A 23,698-nucleotide genomic window follows, 5' to 3' on the forward strand; every position below is an offset into this window, starting at 1 on the left:
AAGATTCTAACAGACTGCCCACTGTAATATTCTACTTGGCGCACAGGAGCAGGAGGAACCGCCAGCCGGATCAGCACTGGAGAATAGCGGTGGCGTCACTTCTCGCCTCTTAATACCAATATTTATGCTGCTCCGAGAGCGTAGTGGGAAAGCGTAACGAAAGCAACGAGTGGAAAAGCGTAATGGCAACATTTTTTGTACCAAACTCTTCCCCCGCTTGCACTGTCCACACGCCGTTATTTAGTGCCCGTTTGGCTACTACGTTCTTGTGGTTTTGAGTCTTTGCCTCCAGTATAAACACCCGAGGTACGAAAACGGGCTCTTCGCTGCCGCAGTTAATCTTGCTTCCACCGGCACACCCTAACAGCTGCTGCCTTCCCTAATTTTTCTGTAAACCTTATCTTGAGTAAAACCACAACTGCTTCAAACTACCTGCGTGACCACTGGTCCTCAGGGCACGGTATGCAGCCCCGACAATACACTTGGCTGAGATTAGCACCGCAAAAGTGCGCCTCTTTACCTAACGAATCACACAGTCCCGCCTTGCCCGAACAGCGGTGAGCACTAAAACTGGCAAAGGCGATGAGAGGGCACATACAAATTTTCTCGTTTACCCTATTGAGCCGCTTTTAGGATGTATTAAACATGCGTTTACCACGTTTTAATAAGGCGGTGTGGTAATTGCATGCTTTAACGGTTTTTCACCTAGTACTAGCGTGCATCATGCAGCTTTCTAAACTCAACAATGACTGTGGGCAGCAAACATCTTTTCACCCGATCGATACCTGTTGGTTACCGCGCAGTTTTGGTGACGCTGCTCTGTGTTGCTCATGAATAGTTTTTGTGCAACCGGAGGAGCCTTGTGGGGGCGATACACGAACGGTGAACGATTAGTTTATTGGATTATACACCTCGAGCTTCGCGACCTCTTCTCCACCTGCCGCCGCTTCTCCGCAAGGTTGGCGGGATTAGCGCTGCGTGGCTGATAGGTGTTCACGCACTGTTTTATTTCTCTTTCGCTTTTTTTAAATGCGGAGCATTTCTTAGGCTTGCCTGGTCCTCCGTCGTTGATGGCAGCGCCGTCCACACTCACACTGCGCATCCGCAACTCTCCTCCTTACACCCACAGCTCCGCGATACTACACTATAAAAAAAGAAATAGTTAGCGGCGCCCCGTTTCGATCCCACGACTCTCTGGCCGCAATGGGAGGTACGCGGTGCTCTTCCCAATACGCTACAATTTTTTGTTTCTTTAAAGCATGGACAGGAGCAAGTGCTACGAACGCACCTTATGTCCTTGACTCATTCAAACTACGTCAAGAAGCTACTGATACAACGAAGGCACGCGAAGCTGAACATCAACGGAAACGACGAACTGAAAACTTTAGAGGGGGATGCTGAATTTCCCGTGGGAAAGCTGTGGCGGGAAGCGCCACGCGCCTTGCAGCTCAACCAGACCCGTCCGCATTGCCTCTGATGCTGGTTGTGGCAGAACGCCGGACTGTGACACACACCTAGCGCTCATACACACCGAATGTACCACACTAAGATCGTGTCATAAACGTCTACACTGTCGTAAACACAGCATGCATGCAAACAGAGAGCCTGCTCCACATTATTCCGTATTTCGAACGCGTACAGACGGTAAACCGCAGTCTTGAACGAGCCCCAAAAGCAACGGCGACAAAGAAGAGCGTGCCAGATACTCCCGCGGCTGCTTTCGAAACGGCCGCTAGGGGGATTTTAGTGGCGCCCCTACAGGCCACGCTCGAGGCGTATAGACCGGAACCTTTGCATGTTGTTCAGCTTTCTCATCTTAAAATTTTTTCGAACACACGGGTTAAATCAACGGCATTTGTTTTTTTTTCTTTATTTACTGCCAGTGATTTTGTACATCTAACAAAACACTTTTAATGTAGTAGTTACATTTAACTATTAGTATAATATCGAACTGCTACATAGGTGACAGCTGTTTTACAGTGGGAACTTTGCATTGTGAACTTCACACCATGGCTGAATTACTGAAGTAAATGTTTTTCCCAAACTCTCCGTGTGCAGAATCCTGGGCACGTGAACATTGCTGTATTAACAGTTTTAGTGTTGTGGTTTCTTATTTCCAATAAGGTATCGATAGCATGCAAATTAGGCAAAAACGGATTAGGTAAGCCCTAGATATATAAATGCAACTATAAGCCACTTTGTGTATCAAGGGAAATCGCAGCGCCAAGCCGGAACACTCAACTACAGCGCCAAAGCACGGTTCCGAGAAAGCTATTTGACGGCAATGGGGGCATTGACAGGAGTTCCATGATGGTGAATCCCAGTATGAGACGGAAAGGACCATAGCAGCTCTAGGTGCGATTAGGAAAATGCAATCGGAAGCACACAGGAATCGCTCTGAAAGCGCTTTGTATAACATTTTGGTGTGGTGTGCTCAGAGCTTCATTGCACATTGCTATGGATGACGCCCCCCCCCCCCGGGCGCACTGGTAGTCGATTAACATTAAAAATTCACCGCACATCTCAAGATGTTAGGACAGATCAATATTTCTATTGTCGCAACAGCCGCTACGTGCAAGCAGCTATGGATAAGGCTGTAGCATTGACCTGACGGGATGAATACAAAACATGGACTTCAAACCAAATGATCAATGGGAGATCAACAGGAGGGACAAGCAGAAAATCTGCTTCACATTGAATGTCCTGAAAATGTTGTTAATTTTTTACCATAAGCTACACTGGACGAGGTTGAGCAGTTTCACGTTGACCTTGAAGGGCCGTGCTACACAAACGCGAGGAGCACTGGATTGAATTGGATTAAATTGAATTGGATTAGATTATTCTATGTAGATTGTATTATTGGCGATTGCAGTATGGGTGTGTAGAGAATTGGGTCTGCCCATTCGCGGGTCGGCGCATTCCAGTGCAGTGACGTCATAGCCGTGGCAGACACACTGGCGAGGCGCGTGCCGATCTGTGCGCCTCAGTTGCGCAGTAGCCAAGTCTGACGCTGCGCCGAAGCCGCTTCATAGCCGTTTCACGTGGCTCCTGCAGAGCCGTGCGGCGCCTGCCCAATGAGCAGTGACTGGACTGGACTGGATTGGATTGGATCGGATTGGACATTGTTTTAGCAACAGTAAGGATGATAATCAGCTAATCCTAGACAACCAGGAAACAAAAGAATATCCAGCTGAACCTTAGGTCACGCTATGTATATCCTGGCATAGGCGAGGTAAGCCACTGCTCTTTTTTTTCCGAATACTCACGAAGGAGCAACTACTCGTTGACTCCGTTAAGTAGTTTTTTCTAACCAAAAAAACAAAAATTAGCTTTTTCTAGTACTGTGCAACTGCTAAGGATAATAGCTGTTTACCTTACAAATTTTATATTGCGCACACAATAATACGAACGCATGTATGATATGGACCATGTACACAGTAAAAATGGTACTAGCAGGGAAGCGGTGACGTGCGGCTCGTGACTGACCTTTTGTTACTCGTTGGGGTACATTACAGTTCATTATGTTATCGTTGCTTGTGAGGGCGATTTTTTTTTGTTCTCGTTCGTGTTCGAGTCGTCTCTTATCGCAAGCTGTCTGCTCGTCCCTGGAAACGTGGGACACGTGACCTACGCATATTTAATTGAAGTTGACCTTGTGTTTGCCATTGCCACCTTGACGCTCCTTCGCCCGCACCGCCGCGGCCGCTTGAGCTGTGTTTCATGCAGTAGCTCGCTTTTTAATAAGAAAGCCTCTTGACGATTTGTTCCAAATTACCATATCAGTAGATGCTAGAGTGTTGCTACATAATTTACAAACCAAGTCAATTTTTATCCTCCTAATTCGAACTCCTCTCCAACCTGGCTTTTCTTCACACATACACATGGGTTGCACCAGAGGAGTTTTCTACTGACTGGTAATCGGAAATTTCCTTCGCAGTATTGTATTTACGTTCCCTTTTAAAAAATAAGCCTGAAGCAAAAGTCACACTCTCCAGGAGCTAGAGATGTCAGATTTGTTCCAGCGTTGCTGCAGGCACGTAGAAAGGTCTGTTAAGCTCTAAAATCGCTTACAACATTCTGAGAACATAATTATCCAGTTGAGAACTCCAGCATAAGGTAAAGTACAATAACTGGACCCCAGGTCGCTATAGGAAAAGAAATATTTACGCATCCGTAATTTTCGGCGAATTCCCTAGAAATAAATTACTAATTACTAAACGTTTGACATGTGAACTGCACGCAAAATTGCTAAATCTGCGAAGAAAACTGTGTAGAAACGTGTAACATCAACTTATTTATAGTAATACTGCCCGTTATATAGGCGATGTAATACCTCCGAAAAAAAGTGATAGTCCTAACACTTGTCCTTGCAAGTGGCATGGTTATTTACACCTAGAAACTGAGAGCACCCATCATTACAAGCATAGTTTCATTTGCTTGCTTCATATACAATGGCAGACTGTAACGTATTCAGCTGGTTCTGTGTGTATGAGGCAGCCTACTTGGGATGGGGTACATTTTACTAGCGCAAAAGACAGACCACACGAGTAAAAAAAACCCAGGACGAACGCTAGCGTTCATCTTGTGTTTTTTTACTCCTGTGGTCAGTCTTTTGCTCTAGTAAACAGGTGTTTTTTTACTCCTGTGGTCAGTCTTTTGCTCTAGTAAACAGGATGAACGCTAGCGTTCATCTTGTGTTTTTTTTTATTCCTGTGGTCAGTCTCTTGCTGTAGTAAAATGTACCCATTATCGTCTAACCAACTAGCTCAACTTGCCGTCCCTAATTGGGTTGGGGGTTTTGGACTGATCTTTCACCCCGCTCTGTTCGCATAGCGAAGGGCCAAAACCGCTTGCCTGCGCCCATTTGGCGGCCGTATCTGAATAAAAAATACTTGCGAAGGACGTTTACGAACTAAACAGAGCAGTTTGGCCCGGCTCACAAATACACGTTGTTGAACACACAGGTACCGTTGAGGGGATGTAATGCAACACCAACGCCGAAGGCCGAATTTTTTTGAAGAGAGTTATGAATTATCTTATCGGAAGCTTTGCCGAAAGGTACACAAAGCCTCGCTTACGCGCTGCCTTGAAAACATTAAAGAGGTGGTTCAAAACCCCACACTCCCCCTTTAGCTTCGTCCCTGTTCAACATAGAGGCCTACACGCTTGCCTTAATGTGATCAATAAAAAAAGCACTGGAATATTTCTCCTGAAACCATGCCAAAAACAAGGGCGCTCGAAGTGCTCCAACCAAATTAGAATTGCAAAAGAAAGCTTAAAGAGGCGACACCACAACCGCCCGTCAAAAATATTATTTGAAGACTGTACGTGTGCACGCGCCGAAAAGAAAGGCGCCGTAGGGGACAAACTAAAAAAATAGGAAAAGAAACCTAAACGCCGTGCCGCCAGCGCTACCATCAACGATCCATCTTAGTTGCTCTCGTGAGCACGTGTCATTCTATTGTTTGCAAAAGTGCACAGCACCGCTTGTAGTGCGCCGAACCTAGTGCACATCATTTGGTCCAATCAGAGAAAGGGCGCGACGGATTTATCGCAGAACTACCGGAAATAAAAGGTGCACAAAGGTTGTTTAACGGTCAAAGCTCCGCCGAATAAGGAAATTTCCCCAACAGGTGGTTTCGGCCGCACTTTTTGTAGGCGTACAGCACTAAGTTCATCTCGGATGGCGGTTTGCCGATACGAATGCCTAAAACAATCCAAAGTTGTTAAAAGTAGATTTATTGGAGCAAACTTGTGTTCCGCAGTAAGTATATCCAAGCCAGGAAGCAGCAGTTAACAAAGACACATGAACAGTCAAACGTCAAAATTGTCTATGCGGAACAATTCCCATGAGAGGGTTTATTCATTAGCACTATTCGTTGCGTCCCCTAAGAAGAACATCGACATCATCCATCAAAGAAGGCCACTCTAGGTTACTGCAGAAAGGGCGGAATGCCCCCTTATTGCACACAACCTGCGAAGCTTTTTTTATCTTTTTTAAGAAACCCTTTTAAAAGTGCTCACCCTACACATTCAGTACTTAGATTGTGAGATCGCGAAGTACCTGAGCAACAAATTGCGAGTCTATAACATCAAACAACTTCGAAACTTGCTAGAAAGGTTTTCTCTCTCTTTTCGGTAATTGCGTTCTTTGACCATTCCAATGACGTCATTAGAGGGGTGTATCAGCCATTGGCCAGGTTTTTTTTTCGTTGCAGCAATGAACGCATTCACAGCCGCTTTCAGAAAGTCCTAAAATCTTAGCATAAACAGAAGGTGTATCGGCAGCGAAGAGGCAATCACACAGTGCTGCTCCGTGCTGACGACAACTATATTCTCCCCAGTGCTTCCAGAGGCGAAGCAAAGCGTGAGAGCTTTTACTGGAAGTTCATTTGCCCAATGAAGTGCAGTGCAAAAAGCTCAAACACGGGCCAAGCAAGAGATCAATTATATAGCCTGGTGGCTCCAAGTGCATGTAACCAAACGTAAAGAAGATAGGTTAGCGCCAATATGAATATCTCCAACAGTGTTGCAGATTGGTTGTGATAATCTACACATTTTTTGGCTTACCTAATAAAAGAACAACATGTTGAGGATTTGAAACGAAGGTAAAGGTACAAGAAAAAATGTGAAAGCCAAGGTGAAAATAAAAAGCCAGGAAGGTAAAACAATATTGCAGCACGAGTGAGGATGTTTGTTGTATTACTTTGATAAATACCTGTTGAAAATATTTCTGCTTGAGAACCTTAATATATTGATCCCTTTATGAACACCTATAGATGCAAATATTGATAACTTCCAGAGCCGCTATGCTATTCTCGTGACTCCGCAGAAGCATAACGGTTTTGATGTGATGATATTTATCTGATGTGTAAAAATATCCTAACTAAAGTGTTTCGTAATGGCCCTAGCTCTTGCCTTTTCAACACATTTCCCCTTTTTAAAGGACGTTTATTTTGTTGTACCTTTGTCTTCTGGACAAAAAGAAATCAAGAATGGGGACACATTTCCACCGTGTAGAGACACGTTTGGCACGAGAAAGTCGTGCGGCGTAGCGATAGTTTCCGGTGCATCGCGCCTGCACTCGATCATGGGGTTACCAGCAGCGTTTTTGGTTGCTCTTAAGTGAAACAGAAGTCCGATACAGTCTGAATAATCAGCTCTGGCATCAAGCCAACTTTTTTTCTCGCAGAAAACAGAGAGGACGATCATTAATGAATATATCGCCTGAGACAACAAAGGCGTGTTTTTGTCAACCTGTTTAAAACATAGTTTCCACTGCAGCGTGAAAAAGCAGTGAGCTATTTGTTTCTTGATGCGAATTGGGCATGTTTGTTTTGTCACCTTTTTAAGTTTTTTCTCTGTACAACTGATATTTTGTTACAACAGAACAAACAATAAAGTTTAATTTAGTGCACGACAAGGTTTCCTTAACTTATTCCCCAACAAACTTCTTGATTTGCCATACATTTGCTACCACGAGTAAGGTGACATCCGCGTCGCGATTGTTTTGCCTTAACATTGTCATTAAAATGCGGCATCAAGGGAGTATTGTGAGCGCCGAACTAGAGAAAACAAACGTTGGAGAAGAAATGATCCATCGTACGTAGCCAGAGGGCGAGTGGGGCAGTTTTTTTGTGCCGCACAGCAGCGCCACAAGGCCGGCGGTGACCGAGGCTTTCCCATTTAAACATCGCACCAGCGCCGCAGATACACAAAAAAATTATATTTTAATTCAGACAACATGAATACTGGCACTCTTCGATGTTTTTTATAGATTAGCATCGAGGAATTGATAAAGCAGCCTTGGTTAGGGGTCTCTGAATTGCAGCCACAAGTCGCCAGATCTCATTTGTTTCTGATGCTTTGAGTTTTTATGTTTAGGCATTACACTGACCCACCGCTTCAGATTATAAGCTAGTGTTACGTACAGCGCTAAATTAACACGAGAAATATTTATATGTATAACCTGCATTCAAAAAGACTTGTTCTGCAAAAATAGTTAACTCTTCATGGCGCCAAGACACTTCTGTCAATCAGGCTAGTGACAACCACTTGTCATAAATAAAATCGCATTGACTCATTAACTCAAACTTTCAGAGGAGGAAAGGCGAGGCGTGGAGGCCGTGTTTGACGAAATGGCAGTAAAGGGATAGGGAAGTAGCAAAGGACTTTATGGAACAATTCAATGGTTCATTAGGTACTGATTTAGCGTCAATGATGCTAAGGAGCACCCAGCCCTAATTCGATGCAGCGGGCAACGCACCGGCAGTGGGGCCGCTTTCTGCCTTGCCCAAACCGCGCTCGGCAGACGTGCCCTAAATTGAAGGTGCCGCAGAGACGTCTCTTGTTTACCCTTCTCAACGGGTGGGCCAAATCAGGCCTCGGACAAACGGCCCGCGTCAGACACGCAGCTACAGGCCTGCAGACGCTGCCGTTGTATCGCCTACCATTTCCACGTCGTGGCGGCTCGGCTTACGCAACCGCTCAGCCTCCATTCGTCGGATTCAAACTTCAGGCAGCAAAAGTCCTGAATGGGGAGATTCCAACCGCTCGTGGCTGCACTGGACCCCCCGGGGGTAAAAAACAGCTCGTAAGCGCCCCCGTCTTGTTCTACAGAAAAGTGATGTTTTTCAGCTGATAGAGAAAAGGTGCGGGTTCTATCTAAACCCTTTTTGGTACACATGTTCCCTCCAACAGTGAGATTTGACTCAAAAGGTGCAATAAATCGATTATACCTTTAATCAATCACTCATTTGTAGGACAGTTTCAAGTTGGGCCAGTTCTAACGTGTTAATACCTAATCACAGCGCGAAAGACGGGTGGTCCAGTGGACTGTCCAGGGGTTAGTCTTGTGTCTGTCCTGTCCTGCGCGCTGTGATTAAGTATGAATCCCTTATTTTCTTTGCCCGCAAGCACAGACGGCTCAACCACAGGAAACCTCTTTCAATATTCTGAATTGGATGTGTGTGCTCTCAAGCCTGATCAAGGAATATGTACGCTCCCAGTAGTCCGCCTTTTAGCTGTGCAATTGACTATGCTTTTCGAGCAGGAGTACACCCCTCTTTCACGCAATATTTTAGGTAAGAACCACAGCAATACTTTGACCAATTTCTTTTTCTTCAGCTGTTTTTACATATATAAGATAATTATGCCTTTGCCCTTTCTGCTTTTTGCCTTCCCTAACAACGCGTGGCATGAAAATGCGGACACCTGTGTGAGACCACGTACGGCAGGTACTATACGATTCGGGGCCGTGCGCGTGAACTGAACACGTAACCGGCGTCCACCAGGTGGTTTTTTTGCAGAAATCTACAAGTGGTTCAGAGTTTGGAAAGTCGAGAAAGATATTTATTTGCTCTGAACTGCTCAAAATTTATAAGAAATGTTTATTCGAGCTGTTGAAATAAAATGAGTCAATCGTATATTTTTATATTTCTACGAATAGTCTGTCGCTAACACAGGCGGTTGTCATTACTGAACAGATCCTTCCTTCAGTATCCTAACTTAGCACAAACATGCCCTCAAGTTTCAAGGTAATTTAAAAAGATGCTGAATATTTTATTGTTTGAACAATCTATTGGCTTGCTTGACTGACAATTCTATCGTTACTTGAAAAACTACTTCTTTTAACAAAACAAACGCACAAGCGGCAGTCTGCCTCACCTTGAACCTTTGCTCGGCCATTCCTTCACACCACTTCCCCTGCAGACGTTTCGGTTAAATAATCTACGTAACCACGTCCCAGTATGCAGAACGATTATACAATTATTTAAAAACTGGACGGTAACTTGCTAGGTAAAACAAACCGGCGTTCTTGACAACAACAGTGCTGCTTCAGAAAAATCACCCGTAGACTAACCTGTCTTCTTTTTTAATAAAAATGTCTTCTTAGGTAGCAGCGAAGAACCCCTAAGAAGTAGTGGCTTTATTTTATGATGATGGTAGTGATGAGTTTGATGGTCCCCTTTGTTAAGAGCTCCCTAAAATATTGTTTGTTCCAACATGGGATTGCTGTAACAGTTGCCTCTCCGCATGTTAAAAACACTTTTCGGCGTTAAAACACAAAAGCGAATCATACCATTTTACGGCCATTGAATCACCTGCTTTTTGCAATATCATGTTTCATGGGCGTTGCAAGGAAGCGCGTCTGTTTAGAAATTTAAATTCACCTATTTGTTTATGTCAGAAAACCAACATACAATTTTCTTTTCAATTTTCAAAACACTCGCCCAGAATGTAGTGGTGTTTCGGTAACAGACAATGTCTTAATGTTAAGCTTCTACATTTATTGGTTTTCCAATTCTTGTGCACATTGGTACAAAGCCGTTGGCGGGATTCAGAAACTTTAAAATTTCAGTATTATCACATATTTTCGTTTTGTTCTTAATAATACTACAAGCTCGAATAAGATACTGAAACTTATGGTCTGCATATAGTCACTCCTACATAAATGTACTAAAGTATCAGAATATTTTATTTTTTTAAAGTTGGAACGCAGATGTCAAGACATCTGCGGTGACATGTACACCATAGCAAATATTTAGAATATAAAACAAGAATTACAAGCAAACCAACTGCTAAGTAAATCGTCGAACACTCTTGCAATAAGAATGGGGTTTTTTTCTAAGCATCTCATTTTTTTTCTCATGATTTTTTTACTTCACGATCTCGTAAAATATAACAGGATGCTGTGCGAAGAATGTGTGCCGTACGGCTGCACGTGTATATATGGAAGGGTATTTTAAGGAGCACGTGGAGCGAGCTGAAAACAACCAGTTCCGGTTCTATTTTTGATAATCCCGATGACCCGCTATGGCTATACAGCTGCCACGTGTATACACGGTGTAATAATAAAATGGTTCTGAACGACCCTACACGTGCGGGGTTGGCCGACACCGCTTCCTGTTTATGCTTGGCCGCAGTCAGAAGCTGCTATATAAATCATGAGCCGCATCCTTTAAACGCAAATACCTGACTTCTGCACTACCGCAGCCATGTTTAGAGGAGCAGTTGTCCTGGGGATCGTTGCAATAGCCTTTTGCAGCCAGAGTAAGTAAACGTTTCCAGTATTGTTGTGTAACGAAATGGAATATTTGGGCATTGATGGTTGTCGTTTCTATTTTTTTTATTTTTTTCCAGCTGCCAAAAGTATTTTTTTTATCAACGATGGGTCAATTTCAAAACATTCACGAGTTTAAATTTTCGCAATTTTAGAAATTTTTGTATTGCTGCTTTGGAAAGGGAAAGGTAACCTTCGAGCCATTCCCTTACAATAAAGATTGATGTACAGCGTTGAGGTGAAAGCACAACACCATGTTGAGTTATGTATAGTGACCAAATATATAATTAATGAAGTCCCAAGCTTCTAATTTTTCTGCACGTATTTTGAAATAATTCGTTATAAAAATTTATGGAGGATATTTTCGAAAAGACAACACTTACGACGAGAATGCAATTTGACCGTTTGCTACAAGTTCACATTAAAAGAAACCAGCGCAAGAGAGACATTGATCAGAAAGTGTACACACACAGCGCTGCACTCACAATTGAGGTTTTTATATAAAATTCGAACATATATACAGAAACTTGCGCGTGTGAAAAGAGTTTAACTACATAATTAACCAATACGTAGGTCTAAACCTAGCCAAGGCACACGCTCTGTAATACAACAAAACTTTCCTTTCGTGCAACGGTGTGTTCGGACCCTTTGTCGTCCTTGTCTCCGTTGCTCTGGTAGCTTTTCAGTATGAACAAAAGTTACAGTCACATTCTGTAGCCTTAATCTCTAAGTAGACAGGCGGGTATTGGCTAAGGAAGAATTGTGCGCTGTTTCAAACTTTACGGTTAACTAACCATTACAGATAAATAAAAGTCTTATAGTGATACATTAGGCGCAGTGAACAACTTTAGTAATCATCTTCCAAGACACCTGCACTATACTGAGAGATAAAAAGTATTCGATCTCAGCTCACTAGTTCGGTCAAGGGTATGCAGTGAGCGCGATGAATTTTTGGTCGGCTCTTCTAGACAGAACTTTTTATCGGAACAAAGCCCTGGTAAGTTTCCCTGTAAGAAAAAAATTTGCAACTATGCTAGAAATTATCTCTGACAATTCCATGCAGCGAAGTACAACGGTACCCGAATGCGAGTTACTGATCACAAATAAAAATTTGTCAATGGAACAAGTCTTTTGCACACATAATTGCACAGAGCGCACGGACTGCTCCGTCTTGCTTACGTTTTTGTTTTAATGTAAGTGCTGCAGCAAATATACCAGCACCCTGGGTGTACATCTGTATTGCAAAATAAACTTCGAATTAGTGTCTATTTTTCTACAGCTTCGAATTACCTGGCACGAGGTTTCAATGTTTAACACAACAAAATTTTATCACTTTTTCAATGTTCTACATATTTTGTGGTATATTGGAACGTTTTATGCAATTTTAGACTTGAAAATCCTCGCTTAAAGTTATGGAGGGTTATAAAACTAAAATATACCATGTTATTTAAACAGCTTTCCCGGTGCATGCATTATGCAATTTTGGTAAAAGGCCGATCTTCACTCCAAAAACCAGACCAGGCCAGCAAACTCTTAACTAAAGTTTATGTTTAGACATCATTTACTGTAGAGTATTTTTTTTCTGACTCGTCTGGACAATCGTGAGCACCCTTTAAACACTGCAGGTTGCGACTAATAACCTTCCAGTAAATATTCTTGACGGCTTGCTGCAGGTGAAAGAAAACTGCGATACAAAGTGGGTTATTTTGTGGGCTCGTTCTGCGAGCAGTGAAAAAACTCTGCGTTTAAAATTGTTGGTTTTTATTTTGTGGACTATACTCCTTCACTGTCGATAGCTGAAGTAAAAACAATATAATGGAGTTTTTTGGCTGCTAGGACATCTTTTACAATGTACGCCGGTTTCTCAATTCTTTCCGTTGTAATCATGCTTTATCTAGTTGATTTAACCTCTCTTTAGCACAGGCTGTAGACTCAGATGAGAAATTGTCTATGTGGCAATTTGTTACGCAGTCATAGTTCTCTGTAGCACCGATTCTCGCTCGTACAGCCCAAAAAAAAAACATTTTCTCCCACGCGGAGTTTCACAAAACAACTCTCCGCCGGCAGGCGTGTTTGAGTATGGAAGATGTTGCAATAACCGGAGCACCTCTACTTGTTTTTTTAGCAGTGCAGTAATACTATTAGTACTTTGATATCTTTTCCTTTACTCTGATATGCTCTTTGATAAATTCTCATGTATTTGTTTGCCTTCTGCTCCGTCGGTGACGACGGTACTCTAGTCTTGGTTGCTTTTTGTTTTGTTGTCTCTCATTCCTGGGACTAACGGGTGACCTGCAGTATCAACAAGTATATAAAAATACTACACCTAACTGGTCTCTGATTGTATAAGTGCTTCCGTGTACCCTCACATTTCCTGTAATTTTTAGATATTGTCATTCGCCGCAGGTATATTTTTGAAAAACGAAACCTTCCTATTTCAGCCTTCGTACGAAAGTTATATTTTTAAGACAGATACTTCTGTCCGTGACCTTCAGAGCTCTTTCGAGTTAATACCCAGGAACACACCTCATTAGGAGTGCGAGGAAACGGTTTTGCTCTACAAACAACAAAAGTTTTATTTCATTGTGTGTCGACTAAATATACAAATATGCACCTTAAGCCTTGTAATGCGCGATATAGGTACGATGACGCCGATGATGTAGGTTTTTACCCTCTTTTTATCATGTTAAGGTTCACCCCAAAATGGTTTTCTCCTAATCTAACAAAATGTAGTGTTTGGGAGATTTGTCTTAAGCTATTTACTTTTTCTTACTAAGGCCGTGGTTATGTGATAATGAGAGGAAATGCGTGAAGCCTTTTCAACACCACGGTTTTTGAATATGGTATAGCGGTAAAACCTGCTCGATCACTCAGCTACGCACCAGAACCTGGAAAAAACAACTGTGCAAGAAAAAAGCTGCTTCATATTTCACAGTTTGCGTTTTGTAGCACGATAAATGGAACACTATTGCGTGCTTAGACCACAGCTGTTTAAATAATCTTTAAACGTGTTACCTGCAATAAACAAAAAACAACAAGATGATTTTATTTTGTAGACAAATCGCCATTCAATTGATTCACAGGCGAAAACAAAATTACATGTCCATAAGTATCATGATCTTTGACGTCGTAGATAAAAGTTCGGCTTCCGTAAACTGTATAACATTTTATAGGAAAGGGCTCGTGCACTTCACTTTAAATATATTACCTTAAAATATAATTTCAAACTAGCGAAGGAACGCCTAAAAATATTTAGATATCCTTTTTTGCCGATTAGTGTTATGCTTACCTGATTCCGAAAGAAGGTAGGAACAGAAAACAAAACGCAAGATAAATATTCTTTGGTACCACAGAAAACCGGAAACCGAAAGAATTGCTTTCTTTTCAGGCAAAATTATATATACACAGAGTTAACCTAGCAATGTGCATGACGAGTCTCTTATTAAACTAGAAAAATATGGGAAATTTATACGCGAGAAAGTCGTCGACTAAGGAAGAAATGTACAGGACGACGTGGAGCCAGCAACAGGCGTCGTCCTGTGTATTTGGTCCTTAGTCTACGTCTTCTCCCGTGCGTTTTCACAATGAATCAACACCAACTCGCCCGGCTTTACATCCTGTTTGAAGCTATTGACAATACTCAACCCTCTGGCTCCTCAGTGCAATTTTGTATGCGTTGGAACTGCAACCTTCTCCACAAAGAACAACGCTGCCGAAAAAAATTATGGGAAATACAGCCGTTACTTCTCACAAAAAGTTTAGTAGAAATACAACGACCCATTTAGGACGGTAGGTGTTCAGTCATCTTGCGAGGTCCTCCCTAAGGTACATCCACCTTGAAAGAAATCACAGAAATGCAATGCTGAACCTCTGTACCTAAACCTGTCCCTTAGATATATGGTACAACTATAATACAATGGTAAAAGGGATCTCTTTCTTTCCGCACAATGTGTTCAACGAGCTGTTACAAACGATTTTGTTACTGATTGTAAAGCTTTCAACCTCGTAAGAACTACCGCTTTTGCTCATGGGGTGTTATGACTTCTCTTCACCGTGTTGTATGTAAAACGTGTTTTTGCCCTGTTTTTTTTAAATAGGTTGCAAGGACTGAATTTTTCTTAGTGCTTTCTCTGAAATAAAAACTAACTTAACATGGCTTGGGCGACCAGCAATTTTCACCGTGGCGCAGCATTGCTGTTTATAAAAGGTTAAACTATGAACATCGAGCTTCTTCTCCTTTGCCGTTCAATAATTTTGAGGAAATCAATAAAATTGAAAGGGTCTTTCTAGTTACCTTGATCAATGAAGGTTGAAAGGTATTATTATCGCTTCATTTTTGCTATTAAACAGTAGATCCACACAATAGATTGGAGTAAAATATATACAGTGGATGCAGGAACGATAATACACGAGAGTAATGCTGGCGTAAAATGCGCAATTTATTAATGCGTAATAAACACCATCTACTTTGGAATAGTAATTACGATTACTGTTACATGGCGTAATTATTCAATTGCGCCACGCAAGTATATTTTAAGTAATGCAGGATTTAGTCGGACGACGTTTCATAGCTAATCACTTAGTGCGGAACTAAGCCAACAATTTGCGTTTGCACAATCGTGCAATGCCGTAGCGAAATATATTAGATTATCAGATATTAGTGTCAAATTGGATTTGTGGCCTCTCTCGAGTTGTGTGGCACTTGGACGCAAATTGTTAGTCGTCTGAAAGAGAAATTGATAAAACTTCGAAACCAAAAAAAGGCAGTAACAAGAGCCACTTAGCATTCGGCACATTTGGACAACTCGTGCTGTTGATGAAATCAAATAACTCAAGTTTTTACAATTTGGATTGCGAAGAAATTGAATAGATCTGATGTTATTGCTGTACAACGTGCTACGCGCATTTCAAAGCGCACCGCCAGTATTGTTGCTTTAGTTTCTGTTTCTAGTATCTTGACTAGAATACTTTGTGTCGCAGACTGCCAGCCACCGGCTACTGGCGAGCCATGCAAATATCCGGATGGTAAGTGCAAATTTTCCTCTACTACTTTCGCATATAAACGCTGAGCCATTGCTTATGTTTCCTTGGATGCAATTATTTCACAAGCAGAGTTCAAGTTATAATGTACTTGCGATCCTGCGAATGTCGGAAAGAATAGTGAGTCCTCTGCTTTGAAATTCCGAAGAGACGAAAACATTCGCCCTAGAAGTCTTCATGGATGCTTCTTGTGGGGGCTACTCCCTGCGTCCTATTCTGCGTAACCGTTGATGTGATCCCTGAATGGATATATACCTTTTTTGAACAAGTAAATTTGTATCCCAATTTTTAATTTCTCTGGGGCAGTCAGCCTCGAACAAAAACAAGCGTCGCGTTGGTCGAGTTGTACTGAGGAGGTGGTAACCTGCGGAGAACTATGGTCACTGTCGGATATTGCTCATCACCGCGCAAACTTAGAGTTATGAGCGATAGAGTCCCACTGTAACGAGATAAACCCTAAAAGAAGCCTCCTACTACATTTTTTGTATATGAAAGCGTTCTTACCTTTCATGCATGAGCTTCTAATCTACGTTGGTGTTGGCAAGCTCCCGGGCAGCTCGCAAGCGCACTGCCCTATATATGATACCCTGCGCCATATATATATATATATATATATTACGCTCTGCTACCAGTGGAAGGGACTCAGCTGTCATCGCTAACCATTTTAACGGATATTTTCTCTTCATATTCTCCCCAATCAAAGAAATTATCCAGCTTACCTACGTCTTCCAAACTGTTCTGAGTTCATAATTGATGAAGGTATTATGGTATTCCTTTCAATCTAAGCCCCCTATTTTAAACAAAACGGTTTTATTAAAACAGCGGTCATATTTTTATGATTCAGAAAAAAATACTGTAATAGAAATGCTCTCCTCGTTTGTTGTGTCAGAGACAGCAGTACTTATCCTGGTCGGCTCCGCGCCCCGCTTGTGCAGTACGCATGGAGGCGAGCAGCCCATCGAGTGTGTTTGCTGGGAATAAAAACGGTATCGCTAAACTCGCTATTCCTCCGTCTTTGCTGTGTGGTTCCACTGAATGCCTTTCAAACCTAATATTCATTTGTAAGCAACGCGCAGACACTTGGTTGGTTCGTCTTCATTCACTAGGTAAAACGTAAAATACAGTTGAGTCCCCTCGCAGCAAAATATTTTTTCAAGTTTGTGGGAAACCGGTTGCTAATAAAATTTGGGTATATATAAAAACCTTGTAACAGAAATAACATTTATTTTCTTGTTGCAACAGGCTGCAAATGTCCGAAAATGGTGGAGCCATGCAAAGAGAGCGTTCCGCGCTTTTACTTCAACACCACAACGAGGACGTGTGAAAAGTTCCAATGGGGTGGATGCCGTCCAAACTGCAACAACTTTGCTTCCTACGATGATTGCAAGAAATACTGTGGCTCTCTTGCTGGCTGAATGACTTAGCCAGCGCACTATGTGGCCTAATTCTCACAAGTTCGGTAACAGTGCAATAAAAAATTACTCTCCTACTTCAAGCTTTATTTCAAGATATTTTCATATCATGTGCTATTTTTGTTCGAATCAGAACAATTTTAACAAATGTTTATGGTGAAACTGTGAGTCACCTACAACTAACGTGACCTCCTATGCCTAAATTCGCATCTATATAAGTTTCAAAAGAATGATTTCTATTCAAACTTTGTTGAGCTGTACAGGCTACTTTGAGCCTCTAATGCAGGGCATATAATGAGGCTCTTAATCCATTCGGTCAGATTTCTATGGGGAGCCACTCTCCCCGGCTGATCGAGAGAAGCCCGCGGCGGATTGCACCACTCATCTTTTATCCGTTTAGTCTGCTTGCGTACCCTGGTCTTAGGGGGACACACAGCATAAGTATATAATATATGTAATACATAGCTTGAGTATAATACTTCGGCAAAGCGCAAGCAAAATTTGTGAGCTGCGTTTATACAAATGTCAATACAAGGTGTTTATACAACGACAATACAAGTTGTCCTAAAGATTAATTAAAAATCCCAATGTATAATTGCAATGCGTCTACCAATATTGGCAGAAAGTTTGCGTCAATAGAAGATGAACGTTCCGGTACCATTTGTACTAAGAAACCCTAGAATGCACCTACACTGTTGTTACGTCGCGTGCTTATCGTGTTTTTTTTTTTGAAGATTTCGCAGTGCAGTTGGGGATACTTGTAGCCGTACTACAATGCAGTAAACAGATTGTAGCGATAGTTGTCCAGCCTTTGTGTGTCAAATAAAATAACTAAGTATAGCCCTTGTGAACATCATCCGCGTGTACAAGAACTAATAACTAAGTATAGCTAGGACGCGTTAAACATTACACTTTGAAAATCGAAGCGGCATGGTTAAGTAGGTCGACAAAAACAAGGAATAACCCGTGGGCGAAGCTACCTGTCTCTACTTTTCTCTCTATATGTATCTGCTTGCCCGCCATCGTAGCGCGCTGTACGATATTAAAATAGCCTCCGGTCGAGCACGGATGCGGCTTCAATCCCTGACTGCAGCCTCCGATTTGCTGGTGAAGGCCAACAGAGCAAACGCACGTGTTTTTGATATTTCGGCGCAAGCTAAAGATACCAATGTGGTAAAAATAATCCATAGCCCGTGACTACGGCGCGCATAACCGCCTGTGTAGCGTCGGCATGTTAAAACTCATAACTGATACAGCATATCCATGACGTTTCCTTCACAAAAAAGTGTGATAATTCATTGTTGCAGTTTCCGACGCATACACGACACAGTAAATATGTGTACCTATTTTTGTGAGCTTTGTGTTCATTTATTGTGTGGATTTCTTTACGAGACAGAAGACGGTGGCAAAAAGTTTCCTCCTGCCTCGGCTTGCGTACCTTAACATCTTCGCAACGACATCCTCCACTCGGCCACGCAAATTACTGCTGGTTATCGGGCTCCTTACTGTATCCTCCACGATGTTGTTGTCGAGTTTCGGGATTCATTGTGCGTCTTTTCGGTTTGTTGTATTACCGTTGTGCTTCAAGAATAAGGTCTACTAAACTTTAGGTGGAGGAATTAGCTCCTGGAACATTGTTTTAAAATCTGACGTTGGTTTTGTTTTTGTACAGTCTACCTCACACCTATAAGAAAAGGTACTCAACGCGATCTTTATACATTGTGTCGCAACTATCATTCAACAACATTTCGAAAAACAGCAGTGTTACTCGAAAAAAAACAACGTTTAAAATATTTCCAGTACCGTGGAGTAGCCGACAGTATTTATCTGTCACTGAGAACAAATAATTTGTAAATTATTATTTGTAACTCGTGAAGTACTCTCATTTAAAGTGTCAATCAGGCCATTTTAGGTACCCTTGAAAGCCACCTCACGGAGGTATTTTCAGCGACCAAATATTTGTGCGCTCAGGTATTATCAGTGATAATGAGACCCCGCGCAATCTAAAAAATACCACGTGACCACGCTCAAACCCGCCTCGTAAAAAATGCTCTAAAGCAGCCTGCCGCAGAGTTAGTCAGAATAAACTGAAGAAAGAAAAAGGAGTAACCGCGACTCAGATTGTGCCTTTTCTGCCACACATGCCCCGCGAAACTTGATGTTGCTTCTCCCTCCTTTCCTGCCATTATCAAAGCGATGCACGACCTGTTCGGGTGTTTGACAGGCGCAGCAGTTGCTTTGAGTGCGTTGTTTTATGAGGCAGGTGGAAGCGCCGTCACAAGATAATCTTTAATATTTCGTGCGGATTCCTAATGAGTCAAACCGAATGAGTAAGGAATTAGTGAATCACTCAAAATACCAAAGTTGTCTCTCGTCCATACCTAGAAGCCCGCGGCAACCAGACTCAACCTCGGTGCCTGTACCGCAAACTCCACATCTGTGCTGCCGACTTTAGGTGCGCACGCAAGTGAAGTCTCCAGGAGAACAGCGCACGAAAGATACCCGCCATAAACAATGGGCAGAGTGTTCTCGAGCGTCCTATTCCCAAACCACCTCGCGCCCCAAGGTGTGTGTCTCCAAGGCGTGTGCCTGCGGTCCAAAAGGTAAACGTGCGCATCCACGGCGAAACCGCTGAACTAAAGTAGCAACGCTTTGCTTTAAAAACCATGCGGGCTTATGACCTAACGTGGAACCGGATGAGGAGCGGAGCATGCAGTGTATCACTGTATTAAAAATTGCCGCGTATTTGCTCCTTTTGTTGCAACTATCGACGAAAGACGATAGTCGACCGGTGCCTCTGGCAAGTAAAGGCTTCCCTTCCTTTTCCTACTCACCTTTCATGCTGTTCCTCTCCGGTCTCATTCCTCCCAAGATAATGAGCAACGAGGTTTGCTCCCGTCAATTTAAATTTACCGCGTTCTACTGCTCCAAGTCGGGTATCGCGATGCCAGCACTGCCGTACAGCAGAGACGCGCGTCAATCAAGTCACCCTACTACAACGTTTATAGAACCACGTTTCTCTACCCCACGAGCGTTCCAAGCGGAATGTGAAACCTATCTAGTTGAAAATTTTATCGCTTTGACGTTTGTTTTTTTTTTCAATGCTGCCTGGTAACACGGGCAACAGCAGGCGATGATCTTCTGCAGTTGGCGTAGTACTTCATTTGCTACCGCAAAAACCAAGCATCCGCAAAATTTTCATTAAGGAAATCTGCAATTATCATTCTATATATGATTTTCTGCGTATAATTTCGTATTATGTTCTTCATGTTGAACAACGTTGACAAGTATAACTTAAACATTTAGATTTGGCTGTTGGGGGAAAATTTATTGCGCAGTTTATGCTTCATTTTAAACGGGTCATTGAATCAATTCAAAGGCAGGCCGGCAGCCAGGCGGGCGGGCGGGAACGCAGGCAGACAGACAGGCGGGCGGGAGGGCGGGCAGGCAGGCGGGCGGGCAGGCAGGCACGCGGACAGACAGGCGGGCAGGCAAACAGGCGGGCGGGCTGGCGGGCGGGCAGGCAGGCAGGCAGGCAGGTAGGCAGGCAGGCAGGCAGGCCAAACTTTCTTCATTTAAGTAGCCCAAGAAACAATATCGTCATTAAAAATAGTATGTTTCCGTTTTGCCACACAATACTCGCTGATTGCGGGCCGCGGAAGCTCCGCTGAAAGGAGTAATTGCGCTATTGCTGAGGCGATGGCGCTCTATTGCGTTTAACCGGATTTATAAAATTCGCATGTAAAATCTGCACAGAATAGGTTACTTGCCGGGATCAACGCGGGCCCATTACAATGCAGGCAGGGTGGTTCCACTCCACAAGTCAGGTGACGGGCATAACCCCTCAAACTACCTTCCCATATCCATTACTTCCATTCCTTGTAACATCCTCGAACACATAATATTCACTCATTTGGTTAACTTTCTTGAGTCCAATTAGTTTTTTTCTTAATTCCCAACATGGTTTCAGAAAAACTTTTCTTGTGAAACTCAACTTATTACGTTTACCAATGACTTGCATGCATTTCTTGACTCCTCTTTTGTAACTGACTGTATCTTTCTGGATTTTTCCAAAGCGTTTGATAAAGTTAATCATCAACTGCTCCTATTTAAATTACGTAATTTGAAAACTGATCACCAAGCCTTACAATGAATAGAAGTATTTCTTTCTAACCGAACTCTGTTTGTGTCTGCTAATCAAACTAACTCCCCTGAGGTGCCTGTGCGCTCAGGTGTACCTCAGGGCTCTGTGCTAGGCCCCTACTTATTTTTATATACATTAACGACCTGCCTAGTAATATTTCTTCTTCTATTTGCCTCTTCGCTGATGACTGTGTGCTTTATCGTAACATTACTAGTTCCTCTGAAGTTGAATGTCTACAATCTGACCCTAATATTATTTATAGTTGGTGCACACTTCCCTGAAGTTGAATGTCTACAATCTTACCTTAATATTATTTATAGTTGGTGCACACTTTCACATATGGAGCTTAACATAACTAAGTATAAAGTGATGAGGATATCCCGTAATCAACTAACTTGTCCTTGATATATTCTTAACAGTACCCCATTAGAGTCCGTAGTCGAATGTAAATACCTTGGTATGCACATAATTAACAACCTCTCCTGGTGCCGACATATTGATTTTATAAGATCTAATGCTAACCACATGCTTGGATACTTAAAGCAAAATTTTTCCTTAGCCCCTTCTTCTCTCAAAAAGCAATTATTTGTTACTTATGTGCGCCCCATACTAGAGTATGCTTCGTCAACTTGGGATCCTGGATATACTAATCTAACTAACCAACTTGAAGCTTTACAAAACCGTTCTGTGAGATTCATACATTCTACCTATCATTGTACGGCCAGTGTAACTATTATGAAATCCAGTCTGAACTTAACTCCTCTCTCTACACGTAGAAAACTGGCCCGTCTGTGCCTATTGCAGAAAGTGTATCATAATAACCATGTACTGAAATCACGCTGGATACAACCCGCACGTTTCATATCTGAACGTCTTGACCATCGTCACAAAGTTAATATCCAACACCAAAATACTGTCACCTACTCTCATTCGTTTTTGCCGAAAACGTGCCGTGAGGGGAACCACCTGCCGGATTCATTAGTTTGCATTACTAACCCGATCCATTCCCGGGAAGCATTGTCAAGTTCAAATTTGCTGTGAATTTTTTCCCCAATACTTTCTAGTAAGGAGTGCTTTTTGTTTTTCGTTGTTTATTGTTTTTTTTTTTCTTCTTAGTGCATTGTGTGCTCGTGTTGATTCACCGTTACTGCGTTCTTTTACGGCCGATGATGTGCGCTTACCATTTGCTTTTATTTTTGCTCCGAGGGTGATTTTGTTTATGGCTGCGGTTATTGCATTTGCTTTACCAGTTTCCTAAACATTGTTCTATAATTTGTGCGTACAATTTTTAAATTTTGTCGCGTGCTTTTGACGTCCTTTTTTTGCTTCTAAGTAAGCCCCTCCCCTCTACAATGCTTGTATGCCCTAAGGGTAAAATAAATAAATAAATAAATGGCTGCCCCGAAAGCTTTGTGAAAGGAGAATTTATTATAAACGTCCTCTGTGATCAACGAGGCACCGTCACCAGGAAAGACTGTCTTCTTGCTTCGACCGAAAACCCCCGATCAGGCCTATTGTCAAGGACCAATGGGTATTTAAGTGCACCACAAATTATAGCCCGCGTACAAACAGCTTCCGCTTGGGCTTCACGATTGCTGAAGCGCGCAGCGACCGTTACGTAAATTTTTAAATCATCTTATTCTTTTTTGAACTGGTTTTCCACATTATACACTTTTAGTACAGATTACGTTATAAAGCGAAGCGTTGGGAAACAAGTTTCCCGTTGTTTTAGAAGAGTGAACGCATGATAACACGACAAAAGGCGCTGACAGGCCGAGTCTCTAAGGGGCGTCGTGCCTAAAATAGTGTATGGAAAATGGCGACCGTGCCTGTAAACTATTCCAAGTTGGTACCTTCTGATTCAAAACGTGTGCCGCTATTCTTTACAAAATGTATGCATATTTGCTTCTCATACGTTGCTCGTCGCTAACGCACCACTTCTGGGTACGCGCGTCACACGCCGCATTAGTAGGCGCAAGCCGCGCAGGAATAAACTAGCGACGCTGCTATTCATTCGTGCTAGCATCGGATTTCTTGCAT

At 42.5% G+C, this 23,698-nt stretch overlaps 1 protein-coding gene across 1 annotated transcript; it reads left to right on the plus strand.

Annotated features, from left to right (window-relative positions):
• The first annotated feature begins 10,923 nt into the window (after positions 1-10,923).
• LOC144141254 (kunitz-like toxin PcKuz1) lies at positions 10,924-17,852 on the plus strand. The gene is made up of 3 exons (XM_077672820.1): positions 10,924-11,052; positions 16,043-16,087; positions 17,345-17,852. Exons 1-3 carry the CDS (start codon positions 10,998-11,000, stop codon positions 17,515-17,517), a joined length of 273 nt encoding a protein of 90 aa, XP_077528946.1. The 5' UTR covers positions 10,924-10,997; the 3' UTR covers positions 17,518-17,852.
• The last annotated feature ends 5,846 nt before the right edge of the window (positions 17,853-23,698 follow it).

This window comes from Haemaphysalis longicornis, unplaced genomic scaffold (assembly GCF_048455015.1).
Source record: "Haemaphysalis longicornis isolate Haplotype H1 unplaced genomic scaffold, Haemaphysalis longicornis Haplotype H1 scaffold_6, whole genome shotgun sequence".
NCBI lineage: Eukaryota > Metazoa > Arthropoda > Arachnida > Ixodida > Ixodidae > Haemaphysalis > Haemaphysalis longicornis.